The 23610-nt window shown below is 29.7% G+C and overlaps 2 protein-coding genes across 2 annotated transcripts; both read left to right on the top strand.

Moving 5' to 3' along the window:
- The first annotated feature begins 8115 nt into the window (after positions 1–8115).
- On the top strand, positions 8116–12662 carry LOC124838198 (amino acid transporter AVT1I-like). Its single transcript, XM_047313730.2, has 3 exons — positions 8116–8559; positions 11312–11919; positions 12004–12662. Exons 1-3 carry the CDS (start codon positions 8361–8363, stop codon positions 12517–12519), a joined length of 1323 nt encoding a protein of 440 aa, XP_047169686.1. The 5' UTR covers positions 8116–8360; the 3' UTR covers positions 12520–12662.
- Positions 12663–12858: 196 nt separating this feature from the next.
- On the top strand, positions 12859–14372 carry LOC124824444 (ankyrin repeat-containing protein ITN1-like). The gene is made up of 2 exons (XM_088092091.1): positions 12859–13210; positions 13291–14372. Exons 1-2 carry the CDS (start codon positions 13186–13188, stop codon positions 13719–13721), a joined length of 456 nt encoding a protein of 151 aa, XP_087948217.1. The 5' UTR covers positions 12859–13185; the 3' UTR covers positions 13722–14372.
- Positions 14373–23610: the final 9238 nt, after the last annotated feature.

Below are 23610 nucleotides of genomic sequence, written 5' to 3'. Positions count from 1 at the left end.
ATATTTTATTTCTTTTAGAAATTGTATAATATAAAACAAAATTATTCTTTATTTTTCTAAAACCTTTTACCTAATTAAAATTAAAAATCCTTTAACTTCTCTCCAAATAGTTGAAGCGTTCTTTTTTTTTTCTTTCTTCACTCAAATTACATTGTCCACTTGATAGTGAATTGATCTACTTATTTTCCATTTAAAGTGAAATTTTGTCTTTGTCGATCTTTTTTTTTATCTTCAATTAAATAATAAAAATAAGTTATTTTACATTTTTTTTTGTTTTCTACCTTGTTTTCTTCGTTACAAACATGCCATTATGTTTGTAATTGTCCTAAAGTCTTAGGATCTGATAATTACATAATAGTATGTACTATTCATGATTGGACATAAGCAAGTGGGGAAATGAAATAATAGTGAAGAATGGTAGGGTTACTAGAAAAGAAAAACATGTTCCCATTTATTTCCTTTCACAACTTTGAAATGTTGTACTTCTTTACATGAAATGGAATGAGAATGGAAGAGACGTGACCTAGATTACATTATTTCCAAATTTTCTAACAATAAATAATTAGTTCAAAATTTGATAATTCAACATTAAACTGTAATTGAATTAATTTTAATGAAATAATATGCAAAAATGTTAATTAAACCTAATATCATCATTTTATAATATATTAAAAATAAACTAAAATAACGTTTTATAATTTTTAATGTTAAAATACAAAATGAAGTCTAAAGGTAAAACAAAATTATAAGGATATATAAAATAATTAAGAATAGAGATGAAGTTTGCATACTTTATTATTAAAAAAAGTTTATAAATAAAAAAAAGTTGATTATTTTAAACAATTTATCATCTTTCTTAATTTTTTTTTTAAGATTCTCACGAATTTGTTTATTTTTTTTAAGATAATAGTTCATTAGAGATCTCAATTAACATGGAGTACAATAACATACTTGACGAGAAATATTTTTTTGAGTTAGATTTAAGAACTTTTGTAATATGAGTACTCCTTAGCTAGTCATAATTCCTTGGACAAATATTTAAATAAGGATTATAGTGTTAAGTTTCTAAGAGATCAAATCACTTTTTATTGATTTTATTAGATTGATTTCATTGATTATTTATTGACCATAGGCTCATAAAAACAATAGTTTTTAATCAGAACAGAAATCAAACAGACAAGTTTGAGATATGATTTTTAAAACTATTATTGTTGTATTATGAAAACAGAACTTTCAAATGAAGATGATTATCTTTTGCATGAGGTAGAGTGTAGCATCACGGAATTGAAGGAAAATTAATAAATCATCAGCACGTTTTAATGTATATTAATTTAGTCATTCAATAATCATTACAACTTAAACTTGCTGTTAAATAATTAAAACTTCTACTTTCTCAATTATTATAATTAACATTTAATTCCTTAAATACTATTAATTCAATAGCTTTTATAACCATTAAATAGTATATATTAACTCAATTAACTTTCTAAGCTTTTGTAAACTCTAAAAACTCCAAACATTTTTATTTTGGCTAACATATTTGAACTATCAATATGAGAATTTTTGAAATAATTCCAAATTTAATTATTATAAGTTAAAAAGACTCATTCTCTTTGGACAGTAGATAAAGAGTATTCATTATCTTAGGATAAAACATATAAAGTGTGTGAGTATTTGTATTCTCTTCATCATCATGTGTCTTCATCCAAATGATGAACATGCTGTTATTCTCAATATCAATAAATAAATTTCATCAAATAATTATAAAATACTATTTTTTTTTAAAAGATGCATGTATAAAAACCCATATATGACTTTTTCTCTAATATTCTTTACTTTTTGTCTGCCATTTGCATTGATATGTTTACTTTGAAATGTGGACCTACAACATAGAAAAAAAGTAGTGAACCTTGTGTACTGTACATGTGTTTTATTTTATTGAAATGAGAAAGTATTAGCACAATGTTTTTTTAAGGTTATCCTAATGAAGAGTACTCTTATAAATCCATGTATGGTAAGATAAGGAAGAGTGTCAAATAAATGATAATATGCACTATTAAGGAAATTAATAAAGAAAATATGCGTGAGACAGTGGAATAAGTTTCTTGAGGATTAGGAAAAAGGGTTTTAGTGTTATAATTATCTAATTATAATGACCATTTCATAACACAACAAGGTATATCTGTTTACAATAATAAAATTAAGTATTTCGAAAAGAGGCAAATTATTTAAGGAAGAAGTTTTAGAAATAATTTCGAATCATAACTAAAATATATGTTCTTTTCAACTTTTATTATTTTAAAAAAATTAAACAGTTGTTTGAGAAACAAAAATTTATTTGAGATATTTGTGAGCTTTTATTATTTTGATGTAATTTTCAAATAAATGTTATAGTTTTATTTTTTTCTCTTAGATTAAAAATTTAAGAGCTATTCAGTTTTGAAAATTAAAAATTGATTATCATTATATTATCTTTTTTACATTACTATTTAGGAGTAATTTTAAAAAACATAGACACATTTTTAATATTAAGAATTAAATAAAATATTTTTTTAACATTTGTAAATTAGTTATTGGTGAGAAAAAAGTGCTAGAAAGATCGCAGAGACCCTTTTTTCCTGAAAAGAGGATTAATAATTGAGGCACTTAGAAAGGTGGCAAAACCTTTCCACAATTGCTCAAACTCAAACCTAAACAAGATATTACATTGACTACTAAGTAAAGTATATAAACTTTGTAAATTTTATTGATTTAATTAATTTTTAAATTTTTGATAAGTTTTAATTGATTCTTTAATAAATTTTTATGATTTATTGATTATTTAAATTTATATTTTTTTATTAAATTTAGTTTTTTCTAGTAAATAAATTATATGATTGTTAAGTGATTGAAATGATCAAATTTTTTAATTAATGTCACATATTTTTTATTATTTTAATATTTTAAAATGTAAACTTAAATTTTTTTATAAACTTGTAGATTTTATAAATTTATAAATTATAAAAAAAAATAACATGTAATGAACAACTCAACAAAGTAAAAAAATAATATAATAATCTAGTCATTTAAGAATTCCATCACTAATCAAATCTAGTCACTTAACAATCCTATCACTAATCACTCAGTAAATAAAGAAAACAAACAAATAAACAAAGGAAATTGAAACTTAATTAGGCCAATTTTTTTTGATAAATTAAGTTTATAATATTATTTAAAGTTTATCACTTAAAATAATATCATAACTCTTCAAAATTTATTTTAATCAGATTTAATATTTATTAAATTTATCATATAATTTACTATTGAGAATTACTCATTAATATATAATATCATATATATGTTTTCACGTATGTTAGAAATACAATGTAAATTAAAAATAAGATAATAATTTATAATATATGAATAAATAAATTTTTAAAGTGATTCTACACGAAGTAATCTCAAAGTGTGTTCTTGGTAAGCAATATTATTATTATAGGAGAATAATTGTATCAATTTAATTTGAATTTCTATAATGAATGCATTGATTTGATCAATATTACAGTTAAAAAGGCAGAAGAACATGATAAAAGTGGTCCATACGAGCATGAGTTATAAGTTTATATCTCCATTATTAAAGATGTTATTCTTTATACAATGCTTGAAATGCACACCAATGACAGCATATCTCCCTCTGAGCTTCAATCTTTGAGGCTCCACATGCTTTGTCAGTGGTGAGTACCACAACAGAACAATGTAATCACCATGAAGCCCTCACTCAAAAGTGCATATACAGTGTTTGCCAACTCACACTTATACTTCTTCGTCAAAACCTATGTATCACACTTTCTTCACATGAATTTGTTAATCTCAGCATAGCCTGTACCAAAATTTTATCATTAAGCACAGTCATTTTAGCTTATATTTTCACTGTTGAACGAATAATAATAAATTAATTTTAAGTTTAACCCAATGTTGTGGTAGAAACATGCAGGGTTATAATATCTATGAGTTTGGAGTATTCTCTTCAAGAGCATATACCAATGCAATGATAGCCAAGTTTTCATTTTCTTGCTTTTATTGTCTGCATAGGTTGTGCTGTCTTCAAATGGAACCACGAAAGGGAAAGAGGTATAAGGTGCACTCGTCTGTATTATTTTTTCTGTGTAGGATAAGGACGTTATAAAGACATATGTGAAAAAACTATAATTACTCAGATTGCGTGTACGAACCAAGGAATGCAAAGTCAACTTACGAGAAAGATATACACTGATATATATTATTAGTGTTTATAGTCTTTGATAAGGTATATATCAAATACTAGAAGAATGTTTAATACTTCCACTAACATCAACATTAATCTATGTTAAGGAATATCTTAGAGAACACATTAATATTAAAATTTGCTAAGGCATATAATATCCTAACACACCTACATCACTATAATTAGGGTTTAGAATTTAAGAAAAATGTGAATAAAGTTATTAATTAATATGCGATTATTAGTTTAAGTTATAGTTGCATAATTATTTAATTTTTCTTAATATATTTTAGATAACTTTTATACGATGGATGATAATTTTTTTTAAAAGTTTATGAGAACAATTTTTATAATTTTTATAGACAAAACAATATAAAATATATATAAATTTTAAGTTTGTTAATTGAGATTATTAAAATTTATATTTAAGATATTGTTTGTTTTGAAAATAAAAATTAGTTATGATTTTATTCTTTAATAATATAAGACTATTTAGCGTTGTTGGAAAAGAAATTATATTTGTATTTTTCTTCCACTTTTTATTTTTACTTTATTTTATTGAAAAAACCTTCTTTCGTCAAATATAGAGATCTTTTTATTTCACCACGTTCCTTTGTTTTGAATTTTCGAATATTGAATTGTTATTATTATTATTACACAAAAACAATAATTTCTTTTTTATCGACAATTATTTAATGGCAATAACTTTTTTGTAACAGGTTTTATATTTTTTTTTACGTAAATATACTTGATAAATATTTTCCTCCGTAAATATTAAGTGTTGTCTTTTGTAAGATAATTTAAAAAAGACACACAATAATTAATTAATAACAGTTTTATTACATACTTTTTAATTTTTATTATTCTCAAATACTAAACGTAAAAGAAAAAATATATTAATGCACATTTGTAAGAGAAATACTGAATGATTGTTTTGTTTTATTCAGATGTACTTTTTACTTTACTGATAATGAAAAATCGCGTAATATTTTTAAATATGAGAATGCACAGCGAAATATTGTTTTGTGTAAAAGTTATGTATATAAGAATTTTTTGGTTAAGAAATTACGTGAACTTAAAAAAAATAGTTTTTAAATAAAAAATATTATACTTTTTTCTCCGATTAATGCAACTTTGTTTGATCCAGCACTTACGGATACAATATAAAATAATTATTTTAAAAATAAAGTGTAATTCGAAAATGTTTATCTTTTTACATTTAATTTATAAAATTTTCTAAATTAATATATTTTCACATACATAAATATTTTACATTTATTTGATATTATTAAAAAAAATTATATTTTGTTATCTTATGTCAAATATTTGTAAAAATGTCTCCATATTATTAGTCAATTCTTTAATTCATATCTCTGAAGAGAAATCCCATACGTCATTAAACCACAACGTATCAATGACTGGATTCTCTTATCCATTTTATTACACACTTTATACCTAAGATAAAACCAAAAATTAAGTCACAAATATCACTTAATTAAATTTTTAATTTTAAATATACAACTATGTTAAATCTAGTTAAAAATTTACATACATTTAAATATAAACGAAATTTAAATTATAAAAAGCTATTTTCAAAAGTTTTCTTTTGATTGGCCAGTGCGGCGGGCGCACGCGAAACGAGTCAGAAGCATTCCTTTAAAAGTAATTAGGAGAGTGGAAATAAAGAAAAACCAAACAAGCCCTTAAATGACTAGTAAAAGCTAATCATACATTCTGACGTGATAATTAACAAGCATAAAAAAAAATAAAAAAATCAGAAATAATCATGTTAGGCTTTTGCTCTCTGCACCACTGCCAGAAAATAAAGAATGAAAGGGAAAGGTGCTGCAACTGGTGATAAGAATAAAGTATATCCACACCTTTCATTACATGTTATAGAGACACAAACTAAGAAGAAAACTTAACTATTTAAAATAGTTTATTTAGATTAATCATAAATGTTTTCAAATTTGATCACTTTACTCACTAAATTAAGAGAAAAAAGATGTTTGTCCTTGATTTTAAACTAATATGCGAGACTTTAAAATATGCATACTAAGAAATATAAAATAAAATAAATGGCATATGACAGTAAAATAGGGAGAAAAATGATTGTCTATAATCATAATTCAATTTAGTTCAAAATAACTTTCTTACCTAATGTTGTTTTATGTCTCCAACAACAGTACATTAAGACTTTTTAGAGACTTGTTGAATCATCACCAAATCACTTGTGAAAAGATGAAACTTACATAAAGAAAAGCATAGAGAAATGGAAGACAAGAAAAAGAAAGAACATAGAAAAAGAAGACGAAAATAAAAAGAATAGGACCTACATACCTTACATTCGATTCATCACTCTTGTGTCCTCACATTGCTCCACCTTCATGTTGAATGCACGCACCTCATAAATGTGACATAAAATGGACCAATTTTCATTAATATATGTCACATTTTATCATATAAAAATTGTTTTGAGAATGGATCGAGGTTAACGGTTTAAGTTATGTTTTTTCTTTCAAAGTTTGAATTATTTCTAGAAATTTAAATATTGTACTAAACAATTTAGAAAATATTTATACAAGACATTCTGATGTAAAAATTAGATTAACATTGATTGTTAACAATCAATACAACAACAAATGGTAACCCACATTTTTACTTCAAATTTTTATTTATAAATTTCGAGATAAACTTAGTTAACTTAATTACGGATAATTATACTTTATTTTTAAGTTGATCAATATTAAGAATAATATACTCTGATTCGTCACCCACTGATTTATTTAATGACCGATTGAGTTTATAAGTAACTTATTAAATGATCTAAACTATAATTAATCGTTTAAACAGTCATACAAATACAAAAACATATAATCAATTTAAATGATTTGTTCATTGCTAAGAATAGTATAAGATCTTAGCAACTTCACCACAAATACAAACACATCATTATTATCAACAATGGTTCCCTCATAAGAGGCCTATGCACTTGCATCTTCCACATACCCATCACCATTTAAGGTTATCTCCACAATGGTAGAATCCACTTAACTAACTTTTCTTATCTTTCATGAGGCATTTTAAAAAGGAAGACTTAATTTGTTTAAATCAACATTCTACTTTTTGCAACATGTTTCTTTCATTTCTCTCCACACTTTCCGGTGTATATGTAGTTAACAAAAAAAAGTAAGTCTAAGTTATACATGTGATTAACTTTGCATGATGCTTCTAGTTGGTTCGGTATCTTTCATGATCTCTTTCGAACAACATAAACTTTAGTCTTTGAAAAGTTACATTTATGACAATGTTAATGTGTTTTTTCAAACAATACGAAGTCTAGTCTTTACTCAATTTTATGACAGTGTTAAGTTAAGAATCCCGTTCAATATGGTAATAGCCAAATTAAAATATATTACTCGGAATAATATTTATTTTGTAAAGTAATTTTAAAAAATCAAATTAATCAAATCTTTTAAAGAACATTAATATTTTGACAAGGGAACCATAACAATTTTGGGGAGTAAAATAAATAAAAAGATATAAAATAAATATTTCCTTATAGACAAATCAGATCAATCAAATTTGTGAGAACATTCCCCATCTTGACGCCCAATTATAAGGAAACAACTAATTTTTGTACATAATTATTAAAATATAGTAACTATTTAATATATGATGTTAAAATATAATTTCTAGTCTTGAAATATTGTCACCCAATATTCATATACTTTCCTTAAGTATTATTGTCATGATAATTTTTCATTAAATGCCATAATACTTTAAAAAGTTATAATTAAAAACACTCTTCAGTGGTTCAGAATGTAAGAGATAAATTTAAACCACAAGTGCATAAAAGTTCAGCAATTTTGAAACTCGAGTCCCTATGAACAGACCGGCCATCACAGAATTTTCTTGGACAGATACAAAGAATTATTTTAAAAGGGCCTTTTGTGTAAACATTTTCAGAAGAAAAAAAAGAAGAGAAGAAACCTTTGAACTCTCTGCGTGAGACTCACCAGAAACACAGGGAGAGTACAATCTCGTTGTACTCACAAACACTGAAACATATATATATATATATATATATATATATATACACACACACAAGCTGGTTTTCATGTCCATGGCTGGTAGTACTGAGCAAGGTGACAGATGCTCCTCCATCATCACCATACCCCTTTTGGAAGATGAAAGAGTGCACCGATTGAACGGCTCAGATGAGGTGTTGGATGCCAAAACTTGGGATCTGCACACATCTCATGAGGGTAACACCTCCTTTTTCAAGACCTGCTTCAATCTCATTAATGCCCTCTCAGGTAATTTGCATGCCCTCTCTTTCTTTCTTTCTTTCTTCGTTTCGCATGTATTAAAAAATGCTCCTTTTTAATGAAAGTTTGAATCTTGTTAGATTCTATTTGGTGGGTTGCAGAATCATTGTTATACCATATATACACGATGATACATATGCACTCTTTCTTTCTTTCTTTTTCTTGAGTTTTGGTCCTTTTTGGTATCTTGCTTTCTTTAAGGATCGAAGATCTTATTGCTACATGAATGCCTTAAAAACTGATAACATTTTTTAGAGTTTTTCATGGTTATTTGTCTGACAGTGAGGGAAAATTCATGGTTATTTGTCTAAAAACGTCTGAAGATTTTAGACGTATATTAAACTATTGCTAATTATAATTAAAACTTAAGATTTCTCCAATAGTAGAAGGAGGTGTGAAAGTTTTGCTTTTGGAAGTTTTTAATCTGGGAAAAAAAATCATCAGATTCTGGGTTAGAAAGTTTTGCTTCTGTAACTACTTGACTATAATAAGGGAAAGAATATTGGGTTGGAGAACTCTAAATAGACATTGTTTATGAAAATTTCAATAAATGATTATTTATTTACATGGCATCTGCTTTTAGTTTTTGAACTTGACTTTTTCTTAAAGTATATAATTTTATTTAAAATAGATGTAAAATCTTTCTACGAGGTACTCTTTAAGTGTAAATTGATAAACATACATTCTGATGAACATATTAAAGGCCTCAATCATAGGCACTCAAGTATATTTATTTTTGGTTCGCATCACATTAAAAATCCAGTAAAACAATATATTATAAACAACATTTTTGCTTATTTACTTAAATTTTTAACTTATAAATTAAAATTTAATTTTTGTTTATTTTTTTAACTTACCGGTTGAATTATAATTTAAAAAAATTACTCTAAATTATATAATAAGAAATATTCAGTCAGATTGAGTTAATCTTAGTAATGTCATAAATTCTTATCCCTACTCAGAGTTTGATCTGGATACAATGTTTTAGTTTAAATTTTTATATACTATTAATTAAATAATTTAATGTAATTTATGAATTTTAAAATAATTATTATAAAACTTAAAATTATATGATGTGTAATAATTTTAAACCGAGAAAAGTGTAAATTGATAATTAAAGTTATTAAATAATGTAGAATCCTGTCATAATATCTTAATAAGTGCTGTAAAATGAATTAAATGAAAATAATAATATTTATTATTCTAAACATAAAATATTTGTATATAGTAAATACAATAATTAATAAAAAAATGTTACAGAAAAATTATAATAATTTTGTTTTATGATATACCTGCTCTGGTTTTGACTTTTGTCCATACATGTAGCTTTTGTATGTGTTCATTTAAGGATGTAGCACAGAATAAGCACTCACGTGACTTTGTGTTACAGATGTTTCAGTGATACATAAATGCTATTTTCCATTATCTCTAAAGTTTGAAGTATGCTGCACACTGTACAGTTACAAATCCAACCGTTGGAATTTTATTAGATTTAATTTTAGATATAAATTTATAATAAATTAAATGGACAGGATTTGTGAAGTTCCCCTTCCAACTACAGACAATTAATTAAATACACTGATAATATAAATCCCTTTCAATATGAATACATAACATATTGTAAATATGACTTTAAAAAGAAATTAGAAATACCAATACATAACATTTCATAATTGGATGACTGTGAACAATAATGTGGATTATTAGTGTGTTTGAAAATTAAATTAAAAAACTAATATATCAATTTTATCTCTCCGTGTGAACAAATTACGTTTCATGTTTAGACCACGTGATATTTAACACGTTGTATATATATGATTAATTTGTTTCTTATCGAATACTTTAAGAATTACATCTATAATAATTTTTAAGGTTAAATATGTTTTTAGTCCCTAAACTATTGGTCGTTTTTGGTTTTCGTCTCTCTTTCAAAGTAAGGTACAATTTGGTCTTCATTCTTTTCAAAATGTTCGTTTTAGTCTTCAAAAAAACGAACGTTTCGAAAAGAATGAGGACCAAATTGTATCTTACTTTGAAAGAGGGACGAAAACCAGAAACCGCCAATAGTTTAGGCACTAAAAACATATTTAACCCTAATTTTTATTGACTAATAGTGTATAGTTTAGGCACTAAAAACATATTTAACCCTAATTTTTATTGACTAATAGTGTAAAAACTATATTTATAATATTTTTTCTTTAATAAATTAATTTAACATATACCCATTTTTTGGTACAAGAATTTACTTCCATGTAAATGTATTTTTTTTATTCATCATACAGTATAACGTGTTAATGAATAAAACAAAATCGTAAAATAATCAAATCTATTTAAAAGAATATTCTCATCTAGTTATATGTTATTATATTATGAATAAATTTATGGTCTTTATAAGGATTGTTTTCAAAATTATATTTAATTTTATTGGTCAAGTAACACTCTTTAGACGAAGAATGATGTAGACAAAGTAAAGCTCAATGTATTGTAGTGTAAAACTTTACATAAACATCCAAAAAACTCAATCAATGCTGATAAAATGTATCAATAGAGAGACTAAATTTCAAAAATTTAAGGACTATAGAAGAAGAAGAAAACCGGGATAATTAAATACTAGTAAAAATGAACTTTTTGTATATTTTAAAAAAAGAAGAGAGAAAAAGTGAGAAATGATAATGTGAAGAAAAGTATCATTCTTTTTTATGGAAGCTTACATGAGTGATTTGTGGTGCTATGGTGTCAGGGGTTGGTATTATCTCGATGCCTTATGCTCTGGCATCTGGTGGATGGTTAAGCATATCACTACTATTTGTGATAGCCATTGCTTGTTGTTACACTGGGATGTTGGTGAAAAGATGCATGGACATGGACCCTGATATCAGAACCTTCCCTGACATAGGTCAACGTGCATTTGGATACAAGGGGAGGCTAATGGTATCGATCGCCATGAATTCTGAGCTCTATCTGGTTGTAACAGGCTTTCTGATATTAGAGGGTGACAATCTTAACAAATTAGTACCAAATATCCAAGTTAACCTTGCAGGGGTTACAATTGGTGGTGCAACAATTTTTACCATAGTTGCTGCCCTTGTTATTCTTCCCAGTCTTCTGTTAGAGGATTTGAGCATGCTGTCTTATGTGTCTGCAAGTGGGGCTTTGGCTTCTTCCATCTTCCTCCTCTCTCTGTTTTGGAATGGTACCATTGATGGCACTGGATTTCATGCAAAGGGAAAACTCTTCAGATTCACCGGAATACCTGCTGCTGCCAGTTTATATGCCTTCTGTTATAGTGCACATCCTATTCTTCCCACTCTCTACAATTCCATGAGAGACAAAACTCAGTTCTCCAAGGTAAGAACACGACAACTTTGGTAGTTCTCTTGCACCACCAACATTCTTAAAGAAACACGAATTAGTGGTTATCTGATTTTGCAGGTTCTGTCTACGTGCTTTTCGGTATGCACTCTTGGTTATGCAGCAGCAGGTGTTTTGGGGTACCTAATGTTTGGAGAAGAGGTTGAATCACAGGTGACATTGAACCTACCAACAAGCAAGTTCAGTTCACATGTGGCAATATTCACGACCTTGGTGAATCCTATAACGAAGTATGCATTGATGCTTACCCCAGTAATAAATGCTGTGAAAAACAAGATTTCATGGCACTGCAACAAAAGATTCACACACACATTTGTTAGCACCTCCATTCTCGTAAGCTCTCTAATTGTAGCTGTGGCCATACCAATGTTTGGATATCTGATGTCACTGATTGGGGCATTGCTAAGTGTGTCAGCTTCAATTTTAGTACCATCAGTGTGCTACTTGAAGATTTCAGGAGCATACAAGACGTTTGGCTCTGAAATGATCATCAACTATTCGATAATAGTATTGGGGGTTACTATTGCTGTTGTCGGTACTTATACATCTCTTGTAGATATAGTTCATAACTTGTAAGTGTTAATGGATTGGATGGTTCGTTTTCCAAGCTGCTTTATTTCTTTCTATTTGAGTGTGTAAAGATGTGCTTTTGTCAATACTTAGAAAACTTGTCTGCACATTTTTGAGTCATAATCTTTGTCGGATGCATCTTCTTGTCATTTGAACATGTTTCAGAGATTGTTTTTGTAAGCAGAGTGTGTTTTTCTGAATGAGGTAATCAGATTTTGTGTTAGAGATTTTACATTAATATAAAACGTAAAATTAGGGAAGAGTTTTGGTGTGACATTTTCTTTTCCTTTTTTTTTAGTTTTTGGGTATTCATTTAAAAAAGGCATAATACCCAATTTTGTCCTCACTTTGGTTCGGAAATCTCAAGTTAGTCCCTTTCTAGAAATGTGAGTGCAATGGATCCTTACTTGTAATTTTTTGAGTCTAATGAGTCCCTTCCGTTAAATAGAAGGAAACGGAGTTAGTGGGCTGATGATGTGGCAGTACTTATTGATTACGTGTCAAAAGTCCAAAGTGTCTTCCTCCGAATGCGTGTGTTTCTCTGAAGTTTCGTGTTTCTGAGTCTGTTTCTCCACTTTCCTTCCACCCATCTTCCTTTCCTTTAAGATTCTCAATATCTTGAAATCATAACAATCCAATGGCCTCTCCTCTGTTCCTTCTTCCACCATCTCAATGGCCTCTCACCCAAACCAAACAGGTTCTCCCTCTCTCTCTCTTTCTATATTTCTTCACTCTTCTAAATTTTTCATTTTTCGATCACCCTTTTGCTTGTATCAGGAACGGGAGCTGACGGGCAAGGAGAAAAGGACCCCCCATCGCCGATCCCAGCATCAGCCTTTCAGAATCCACTTTCTGAGATATCGCCGTCACCGTCGCCGTCGCCGTCCTCATCGACAGCTCCGGCGCTGGTGCTTTCGAACTCGGGGAAGCGCATCGACCAGACGGGGAGGAAGAAGTACGTGAAGCAAGTGACGGGGCGGCATAACGACACGGAGCTGCACCTGGCGGCACAGAGGGGCGACGTCGGCGCCGTGAGACAGATCCTTCTCGACGTCGAATCTCAGGTTATGGGAACTCTCGGCGACGGCGACGACGACGATCTCGACATCGAGATTGCGGAAGTGCGAGCTTGCCTCGTCAACGAAGAGAACGAGCTCGGTGAGACCCCTTGTTCACTGCAGCTGAAAAGGGTCATCTCCATGTCGTGAAGGAGCTTCTCAACCATTCCACTGCTCAGACTGTTTCCAAGAAGAACCGATCGGGATTTGATCCCTTGCATATTGCAGCTAGTAAAGGCCACCACTGTATGTAGTATCTCTCTTTTAGGGTTTCGAGGATGTCTTTGGCAGAGGGGAAGGTTGTTTTGAAGGTGATTGGGAAATTGTGCGAGGAGAGGAAGGAGTTGATGGTGGAAACTACCGTTTGCTGGAACTGGCGGTCTTTGTAGAAATCGAGAGTGGGGCGTCCGCCGACGCCAACGGATGAGGGGCGGCTGCTGACGTCGGAGTCGCGGGAGGGGTACTGGCGGCGGTGGAAGTCGACTGGAGTGGGTGGCGGTGGAGGAAGGAAAGAGTCCTTGGGTTGGCGTCGCGCGGTAGGTCTCATCCTCCCCAATTTCTGAATAAAATCCTTTCTTCCCTAATTTATTTCCTAATTAACCAACACACGTAAGCACATTTTTTGACACGTAATCAATAAGTACTGCCACATCATCAGCCCACTAACTCCGTTTCTTTCTATTTAACGGAAGGGACTCATTAGACTCAAAAAATTACAAGTAAGGATCCATTGCACTCACATTTCTAGAAAGGGACTAACTTGAGATTTCCGAACCAAAGTGAGGACAAAATTGGGTATTATGCCTTTAAAAAACAAATTGTGAGACGTTATTCTAAGTAATTCACTACAATAATCCGGTTAATTAATTTCTAAAATTTAGAATCGGTTTTAACAGGATGATAATAGGAATGATTACACCAAGAATGAACTCTTACTACAATGTTTAATAGACTTTACTTAGAATTGTTTTGGTACTGATTTAATAAAATTTAAAAATTAAAATTACTTATTATTGAAATCGATTTAATTGATGCTAACTCGTAATTTTTAATTTTTTTTATTTATTTTATACTTAAGTCAATTAAACTAATTCTAATAATAAAATTAATTTAATTTAAAAATTTATTAAGTTAACGTTAAAATGCCTCTAATTTCATCTAATGAAAAAATAACTTTTTTTTTATTTTGAAATACTTATTCATATAATTTTTAATTTTTTTCTTTCTCCCATTTACTATTCTCAATTTATTATTTTTCTTCTAATATTTAAATATTTTTTATCTTTAATTCAATATAAAACATTTATAATTCTTTTATTGTATTTTATTTAACTTTTTCAATATAAAAATCAAATTCACATTTAAATTAATGTTCACGAGTTCTTCTGTTTTAATTAATTTTGATCTAAAAGTATTTAACCAATTTTGACAAACATTAATATAGTCTAATTGTTTTTATCATTTGAATTAGTTTCTTTAAATAAATAAATAATATTATATTTTTCTTATATTATTTTCAAAACTGATAAATGATTTTTTATAAACAAACATTGCTAAAAAAAGAGGTTAATTTTCAATAGATAGTTACCAATGATGAACCACATTTAAATCAATTTATTAACAAATTTATCGATGATACTGGTTTCTTATCGATGAATATATGCATCGGTAATAGTGTAGGTAAGTTACCGGCGAATATATCTGTCGGTAATACAGTCAGTAAAGGTCATTAGTCATTACCGAGAGAATGTGATCATCGGTATGTACATCAAGTATATGAAATCAGAAATTAAGATTTTCCTCTCTAAATTTCAGTTTAGTAAATATCCTTCTTTCCCAATATCGAGAACTTCTCCTCCGTAATCTCTCTCTTTCATTCACTACCCTTTGCCCTAACCACCATTGCGATTCTGTCTTCCATACTCCTCCATTCACTAGTGAAAAAAAACATATAACGTCACGTGTTCAACGTCTAACCACTCAATAGCCAACGTTAAAAATGACTGGTTACAATTTTTGTAAATAAATACAATTATTAAACGTCGTTTAGAATTATAATTCGACGTAAAAGGATATAAAACGTCGAATTCCTCAACTTTAGTGATAAGTTTGAAAAAGAGTTGTTTTAACACTTATAAATGAGCTCAATCTTGTAATTATTCATGTTGTTCCTCAGTGAAAAGTTGTAATAGGGAGTAGATTGTTATGTAAAATATTGTACAGGAAAGAGTGTATTATTTGGACTCTGTCAGTCAATTTTCGCAAAGCGAAAGCCAAAATTCGCACTGCCCGAAGAAGGAAATTCGCATAGTGCACCAATACCTGTGCACTGAGCGAATAACATCAGTTAAAGTGCAGCAGTTAAGAAAATTCGCATAGCGCACCAGTACATGTGCGCTGAGCAAATTAATGAAGTTAAATGACTTTAATAGACGTGACAGAAAGACAAAAACATTCTTCTGACAGAAGTTTCAGACAAAAGAAAGAAATGAAAACATCTCAGGAACTTTCGGAGACTACTTCAAGGCATCAAGACATCATTTTTGCAAGGGATTGCTTCAAATGTGTATGTTTAGATGACTAGGAGTAGTTTTTCTTTCGTTGGAATTGGATGCAATGAACTCACTGTGATGTAATTTTCCTGTTCAATATATCGTTGTTCGTTCATATGCTCTTTCTTGAATTTACTATCATTGTATGGAAATATAATGTTATTTGAATGTCTCTAATTACTGGAAAGTAATTTTGAACATGAACATAAACATAGATAGAGCACCTAAGTGATTTGAGATCTAGGGATAGACTCAATAACTTGGTCATTTTTAGCATCGGACTTAAAGCAAATTGTATGTTAAATTGACTAAGGGAAGCAGTTTTAATATAAATTTAGAACTAGTTGCTAAGGGATTAGGACTAGTATGCCTTGATGTGAATGTTTGAATGAAATAATGATATATTGTACAAAGTTTTATCTTCATATGATTCATGAAACCCAATTCCAACAAAGTTTATTTTAAATATAATTTCTTGCACACCAAATGTTTGATAAAATACCAAAAAAAGTTTCTTGTGTTGTTTTGTGCATTTTGATGTCTAATTGAGTTATAAAAGGAAGAATTGTCATGTGTTGCACAAGTCCTTTGGAAGAACGATACTTTGAACTTACTCTATATTACTTGGAACGATTTGGTATACTTGCCAAAAAGTTATCAGTTAGACGTCAAAAGGTAAGTGAATTCAATAAAAATTTGAGCGGGAGATTGAAAATTCATTCACTTTATCTTAGTGCGCGGAACCCTCTTCTCTGCTCAAACTTTTCTGGAACGAAGTTTGACGACCATCACATGTAATCTTTCTTTTATTTGATACAAATGCATGTTAATAAATGATAATGCTAATTCTTACCATTATCTAAGCATCATTTTAGTAGCAAAATCAACTCTTCTTTAGCTTATTACTTGCTTAAATCCTCTCTTTTATTTAGTTTTAGTAGTTATCTATATTTTGGGCTACATTACGTAAATAATACTCTAATCCCTTGTTTTCTTTGATCTATTTTGATGTTAGGAAGATCCTCCATTACATTGAAGAGTCTCGATGATCCAGGAAGTCATTGATTTAACAGTCATTTTCGCTTAAGCGAGAATAATTTAGCTTAAGCGAGAATGACTATCTTCTCCAAGAAGAATTCTCGCTTAAGCGAGAATAATTTAGCTTAAGCGAGAATTCGGGCAGTATATATACTCACGAGGCAGAAAGAAAAAAGGGTCTTTGGTTCTTTGGAGGTGCGATTTCACGTCTAGAGCTCATGGAGGGCGCGAGGAGCTTGTGGGAACATCTCCTCCTCTTCCTTTGGGTCTCCTTCTTCTTCCATCTTCCATGTTTGTAAGCTTTAGGGTTCTCCATGGAAATGGAGAACCAAATTCATCTTGTTAGGGTTAGATGTAGCCTATGAACTCTTGTGTAATGAATGATTGTTTCGTATTCATAAATGCCTTTTCTATCTATTACTAGTATTCTTGTTTCCGATCTTAAAGCTTGCATGTAATGGGGACGTTCATGACTTGATTTTGGGGTTTCATTGAGCCAGGGATGAGATATGAAATCTTGAACTGAAACAAGAGTCCTTGTGGGTCATTGAGCCAGGGATGGGATATGATTCACATGTTGTCTTAGATCCTAGTTCTTAATGCGGGTTTGCTTGTTAGATTGTCCAAGGGATTGGAGTTTGATAAGGAAAACCTAGGCTCTTTCACCTAAGGGATTAGGGCTAGAGTGTTTTAGTGGATTGACTTTAGTAAATTGATAGAGAGGAGATGAAATTGGTTATACACAAGAGTGCATTGGTGAAAACTAACCTTAACAATGTCATTTCATACCATTTCTAGTCTTTTCCATTTCCAAGTGCCTTCAATACCAAAGTCCAACCTTGTAATTACTTGTGAATTTATCTTTTTGCACATATTCTTAAATGATGAGTTGTTCTTGAGTCTAGATGAGTTGTTAATCGCACAATTTTATAGTATTACGAGTCTCTTGGGAAAATGATACCTGGTCTTACCATGGTTTATTACTTGAACGATTTGGTGCACTTGCCAAAGAGATTAACAATAAACTACTTTAGGTATGATTCTTATTTTGTTTTCACCGATTATTTTCGTGTTCTTGTCCTTCAAAGGCGCATTCTGCTTTTTCTCTCACTTGTGTCAACACTTTATTACGATGAACCCACCTTTTGAAGGTTAGTTTTTGTTTTGAAGAACTTATTTGTTGAACTTGTTTGTTGTTTGATGAACTTGTTTGTTGTTTGTTATTGTTATTTGTTGTTGGTTCTATATTACCGTTCATAGTTCTGCTTTTCAGGTCTAGTAGAGTTGTAAAAAAGAATTACAATTAATTAAAAAAAAATTAAAAAAAGTTTATTAACGTCGTATATTGACAAAATTTGACGTTAAATTAACGTCGAATTTTTTAAATTCAACGTCAATTTAACGTCTCTCAATATGACGTCGTTCTTGAATTCAACGTGAAAGACAAAAAATATTCGACGTTGTACATTATTTTTGTACTAGTGATTGGAGTTGAAGTCTGACATTCCCCATTCTTGGTTTCTTTTTCTCCTCAATCGCAGTCTTCTCTTTTCTCCATTACGCATTTGTCGTGGGAAAGAAATGCATCTGAGGGAGCTAATGGTTGATGTGTCTCGCGAGGGAGAGAGGGTTATTTGAAGGGCCTGCTTGACGAGGGTGTTGTCAAAGCATGACGAAGGTGTTGTCGTGACTTGACAAGGGCTTCGGTTATCTGAGGAGGCTATTCCAAGGGTGTGTGAAGAAGGGGTTGTCGTTGCATGAGGAAGGCTTCCATTATCGCGATGAAGGCTATTGGAGGGGACCGCTGTGGAGGTAAGTTGTGTATTTTTGAATGATGAAGAATTTATTGATGAAGGGGCTGATGAAGAATTTGTTGTGTCGTTGTTAAATATATGTAGTATTATGTACTATACTCTGAATTGGTTTGGTGCTTTGTTCCATGAATGAACACTGATGTTCAAAATATGTCCAATAGCTTTTCTTTCAAACCTTGACCCCATCAAATCTCTTTCATTTTACTTGATGAGGAGATTAGGAGAATTCATTTCATAGGTCTTTTAAGACAAAATTATCTATATACCTAAATGTTTTCATGTTTTGAAGTTTAACCAAATAACATTAAACGAAATAATAATCTAGAAATATCATAGGAAGAAATATAAGACTCAGAACCAAAATCCCCAACATAGAAAAACCTTAAGAAAACACTTAAGATTTTAGGAAACAGAAAAACAACTAAGTCAAAACGCTGAGACACAATGCTAAACGATTGTTAAATAAAAAACTTCTAAAAGAATTGAAGCTAAATGCGTTAAGTATATGATACCCAAAGGGTATTCTGTTTAACTCTCGAAAAAACAAAATAATATCAAGACAATTTCATTGACAATACATGCCAAGAGAGAAACGGACGACCCAACTTAGTAGATACTCAAGACGAAACCAAAATAAACTTAAGACTCATTTGACCTGCTATGAGCAGAGGCCGAACGACCTATTCCAAAAACATTCTCACTAAAGAGACATTAAGAAGCAGATTTACATGTAAGTATTAATTAGTGTAATGGACCGAGGTTGGACCGTGATTAAGGTTCTGTTAATCTTAGGCGCACCTCAAAAATTATAAATAGAGGTTAGGGTGGTTCTTCCTACACCACCACATCCTTCTCCTTGCACCTCCCCAATTTTTCTTTTTTCCAAAAGTATCCTTAGTAAAATATGATTTACTTTTACCATTACCTTTTTTAACTTTACCTTAAAACCCAAAAATGTTTCACTTTTTCACTTTACCTTTCTCTCTTCACATGTGCCGCTACACACCTCCAACTCCACCTCCACATTTCATTCGCTCATTTCTCTCTTTCCCTCTTTGTTCTCTCCTTTTCTTCCTCCCTTTCTTCATATCCGTTTCATCTTTTCTTCTATTTCCATTTGCATCCATTTCCATCCCTTCCCATTTTCATTGAATTCATTCGTTCGTTTGCGAAGAAGAGTGTGGTGCTTGGTGCTTCGTTTGTGTGTTCAACACTTACAATAACTGCGATCCAGGTTGGTGTGTTCTTCCTTCTTTGTTAATGCATGTTATTATAATTTTGTTTTTGATTGGTATGTTTGGTTTTTGATCGTTAATGTAGGTTTGCTTTAGGTATATTTTTAACCTCTGTGTATGTGTTGTTGTATGTGGTTTGTAGTGCAGCAAAAACGAAAACAAACAAGAGACACTGCTGAAGGCCTCAACGGAGATGGGGAACGAAAATAGGGAATCCAAAGGTCCTTTAACGAATACTGATGTTCGTTTTCCCATCAACGGATGTTGATATCCATTAACGGATGTCCGTACCCGCTGAAGAGTTATTCATTCTTCCTTTCGCATTTGAGACGAATCTCTCCTCCTACTGCAGCACCACCACCATCGGGCCTCTTCTTCCACCATCACCACTACCACCGGACCACCTTCTAGCACCACTTCTAGGAAGCTGGTACCTCCAAACAAGTAGAGAAGCACAAGCACGAATAACACGCAGTGAAGGAAAAATAGTACAATGAAGGAGAAACAAATGTAATTTCCGTTTGTGGGGGTGCATATCAATGTATAGTGGGGACCGCTTTTATTAAGAGGTTGAAAGTTGGATGAAAAGCAAATTTTTTTAACCACCGTTTTTAACTCTCTAACAAGAGAGTAAATGCAAGGGTAAATAAGAAATGTGGTGGTGTAGGGAGAAACTCTCTAGAAGTTAAAGATAAGAGGTAGGTGATCACATTTACTGTGCATTCAAAACTATTGTTCTAATCTCCTACGAACTATTTATTGACTTAAGTATCGGAGTATCTTTGACAGGTACACCAGAATATGTTGGAGTACAGACGAAAACGGAACGAGATAAAATTACATAAAAGACTTTAAAAAAAAGTGTAAAGGTGTTTGTAATAATTATTTGACCTTACTATCATAAGCTAAAGTATTACTTTTTATTACATGCAACGACTTAATAAATTAATATATCAATTTTGTATAAATAAATTTTGATGCACTAGAACATTCAAACCGTGTTAGTTAGGAAATTAATTAAGGTTTCTCAAGCTGCATAATATTGTTCCTAGCTAAAAACAAATATAAAACAAAATGATGTTGAGATTACAATAATTTGATGTGATGGAAATGCAAGCACTTGGCTATAGAGTGGAGATAACTTGACGTGACGCCGACGCATTCAGAACAGGTTGTATGCCGTTTTCTGCTAAAACAAAGAGGTTGTCTTGTCCATTCGCTGATAAATCCACTAAGGTCATCAACATATATAAACACTAATTAATTAATTAATTAATTAGTAAATTAAGTAATTAAACATGCTTCACCGACAAATTTTCATCACGTTATTGTATTTTGTGGCTCTCAGACATTTTAAACTGCACATGTTAAAACTCATGGATTTGTTAGTTAGAGATTGTATTAGTTGGTTGGAAAATGTTACTGTGTTTATAATAGTTTTATTTGGAAACAACATGATATAATTTTTTTCATTATTAAAAAATAGTTACATATATGTTGAAGTTTATGTTCTCTTTGAACTCAAATACAATAAAAAAAAAGTAATTATATATGGTAGACCTATTAGCAAATATTATCGATTTCATCTTATGTAATCTTATACATTTCTGTTTTCTCTGACTTTTGTTTACGAAGTCAACTTTTAATTAGGTATACTTTAGAGAGAGAGAAAAAAACATTTTGAAATTTAAACTAGTGAACTTAAAATGCATTAACTAATTTAATCAATTATTTTTCTTATATTTGGGTCAGAGATTATTTTCAAATCTAGAAAACCATATATAAAATATGGTCCATTTAATCTTGCTTGGGAACGGCTTGTTCAACGGAACAGAATTAATCTTTATTTGCTATAAAAAAATTGGCATCACCACCTTCATTTAGGTTAATTAGTGTTTAATTACTCAAAGTTAATTTACAGGGTGGAGCATCAATTTCTTGGTAATTCTGATGTCGTTGTGAAGCTGGCTTTTCGGTACTAAGAAAGTTGAATTGTTATTATGTCACAGTGTTTGCAGAAAAATATTAAAAGAACATTCATTAATTAAAAGCTAGGGTGTCTGAATAAATTTGTTAAAATATTTTATGATAATTACTCTTTCGTTTGAGTGCCAAAAACATATATTTTTCTAAAAGAGAAAAACATATGTAAAACTAAAAAAGAAAAAGATAACTTTTAAACATTTATTGTTTATTACAAATTTGTGGATTCATAAAATTTCAACTATTATCTTATTTAAATGTTCAACTAATTTTTTTTCCAATTACAATATTTTCTAATATTTAAAGAATAATATGTTATATATCATTAATCGATACAAAACTTTCAATATATATCTATTTTATTTAATATAAAATTTACATATATATTATAAATTATTATTATTATTTTTAATTGGTATAAAACTTTCATCCCATTCCTACATCCAACCCCAACATCTTGTTCCTACTTGTTTTTCACTCCATCAATTTCATTTGCCCTATTTCTCCATGTTTCACTCGTGGATGATAGGGACAACATTTTAATTAGGCAAAAAATTAACACCTAATTAACTACCCCTTTTTCATTTTAAATTATTAAAAAAAAAACTCACCCACGGATTTTGCTACCAGGAAGCTCATCATCCATTTAAAGATTTAACTACATTTTTAGTTTCTTATTTGCTCAATATAATTTGTTTTTCACGTTTTATCCTTCTAAAATATAAATTTATTGACTTTTTCGTTTTTTTACAAATGTGATTTTTAACCCATTTAATGTTAATATCTCTCTCGAATATTAAATCACTATTTATAATTCTCAAAATTCATTTTCCAGGGGATAAATAGTTTCTATTTTAAGTATTTTAAAATTAAGTCCTAATCACTATCATATATTATTTAAAAGAGTCACTTGATTTTGATTTTTTCTTATGAGAATCATCATATACATATATGGAACTTGAGTCTAACACATAAAATATTTGATATTATTTTTAATTCAAAATCTTAAAATAATAAACTTATGAGTCTTTTATTTTATATAATATTTAATTTTGTCCATGTGAAGAAGAAGAATATGGAGTTAGAATTTGAGTGCAAATACCATTTTACTGAACTATTAAAATAATAAGGAAAAATTTTAAATTTTTGAGGAATGAAAACTAATTTTTATAAAATTTAAATTGAAAATGAATTTAATTTTATATAAACTAAACATTTATTTTAGTAATGAATAATTAATGTTGGTTAGTTTATACTTGCAAGATTACGTGAACTAGTAATATTGCAAAACTTTATAAAGTTGAAAGGTTATGTCTCTAGCATATCTTTTAGGTAGATTTACAAAACATATGAAAGAATGATACTATTCAAATATCTCCCACTCACATTTCAAAAATTAGATAACAAGTTAACCATC

Source organism: Vigna umbellata, chromosome 5 (genome assembly GCF_029865625.1).
Source record: "Vigna umbellata cultivar VRB3 chromosome 5, Vumbellata_1.0, whole genome shotgun sequence".
In the NCBI taxonomy this organism is placed as follows: Eukaryota; Viridiplantae; Streptophyta; class Magnoliopsida; order Fabales; family Fabaceae; genus Vigna; species Vigna umbellata.
Note: the sequence above shows the minus strand (reverse complement) of the source record. Positions and strands in the feature narration are given on the sequence as shown.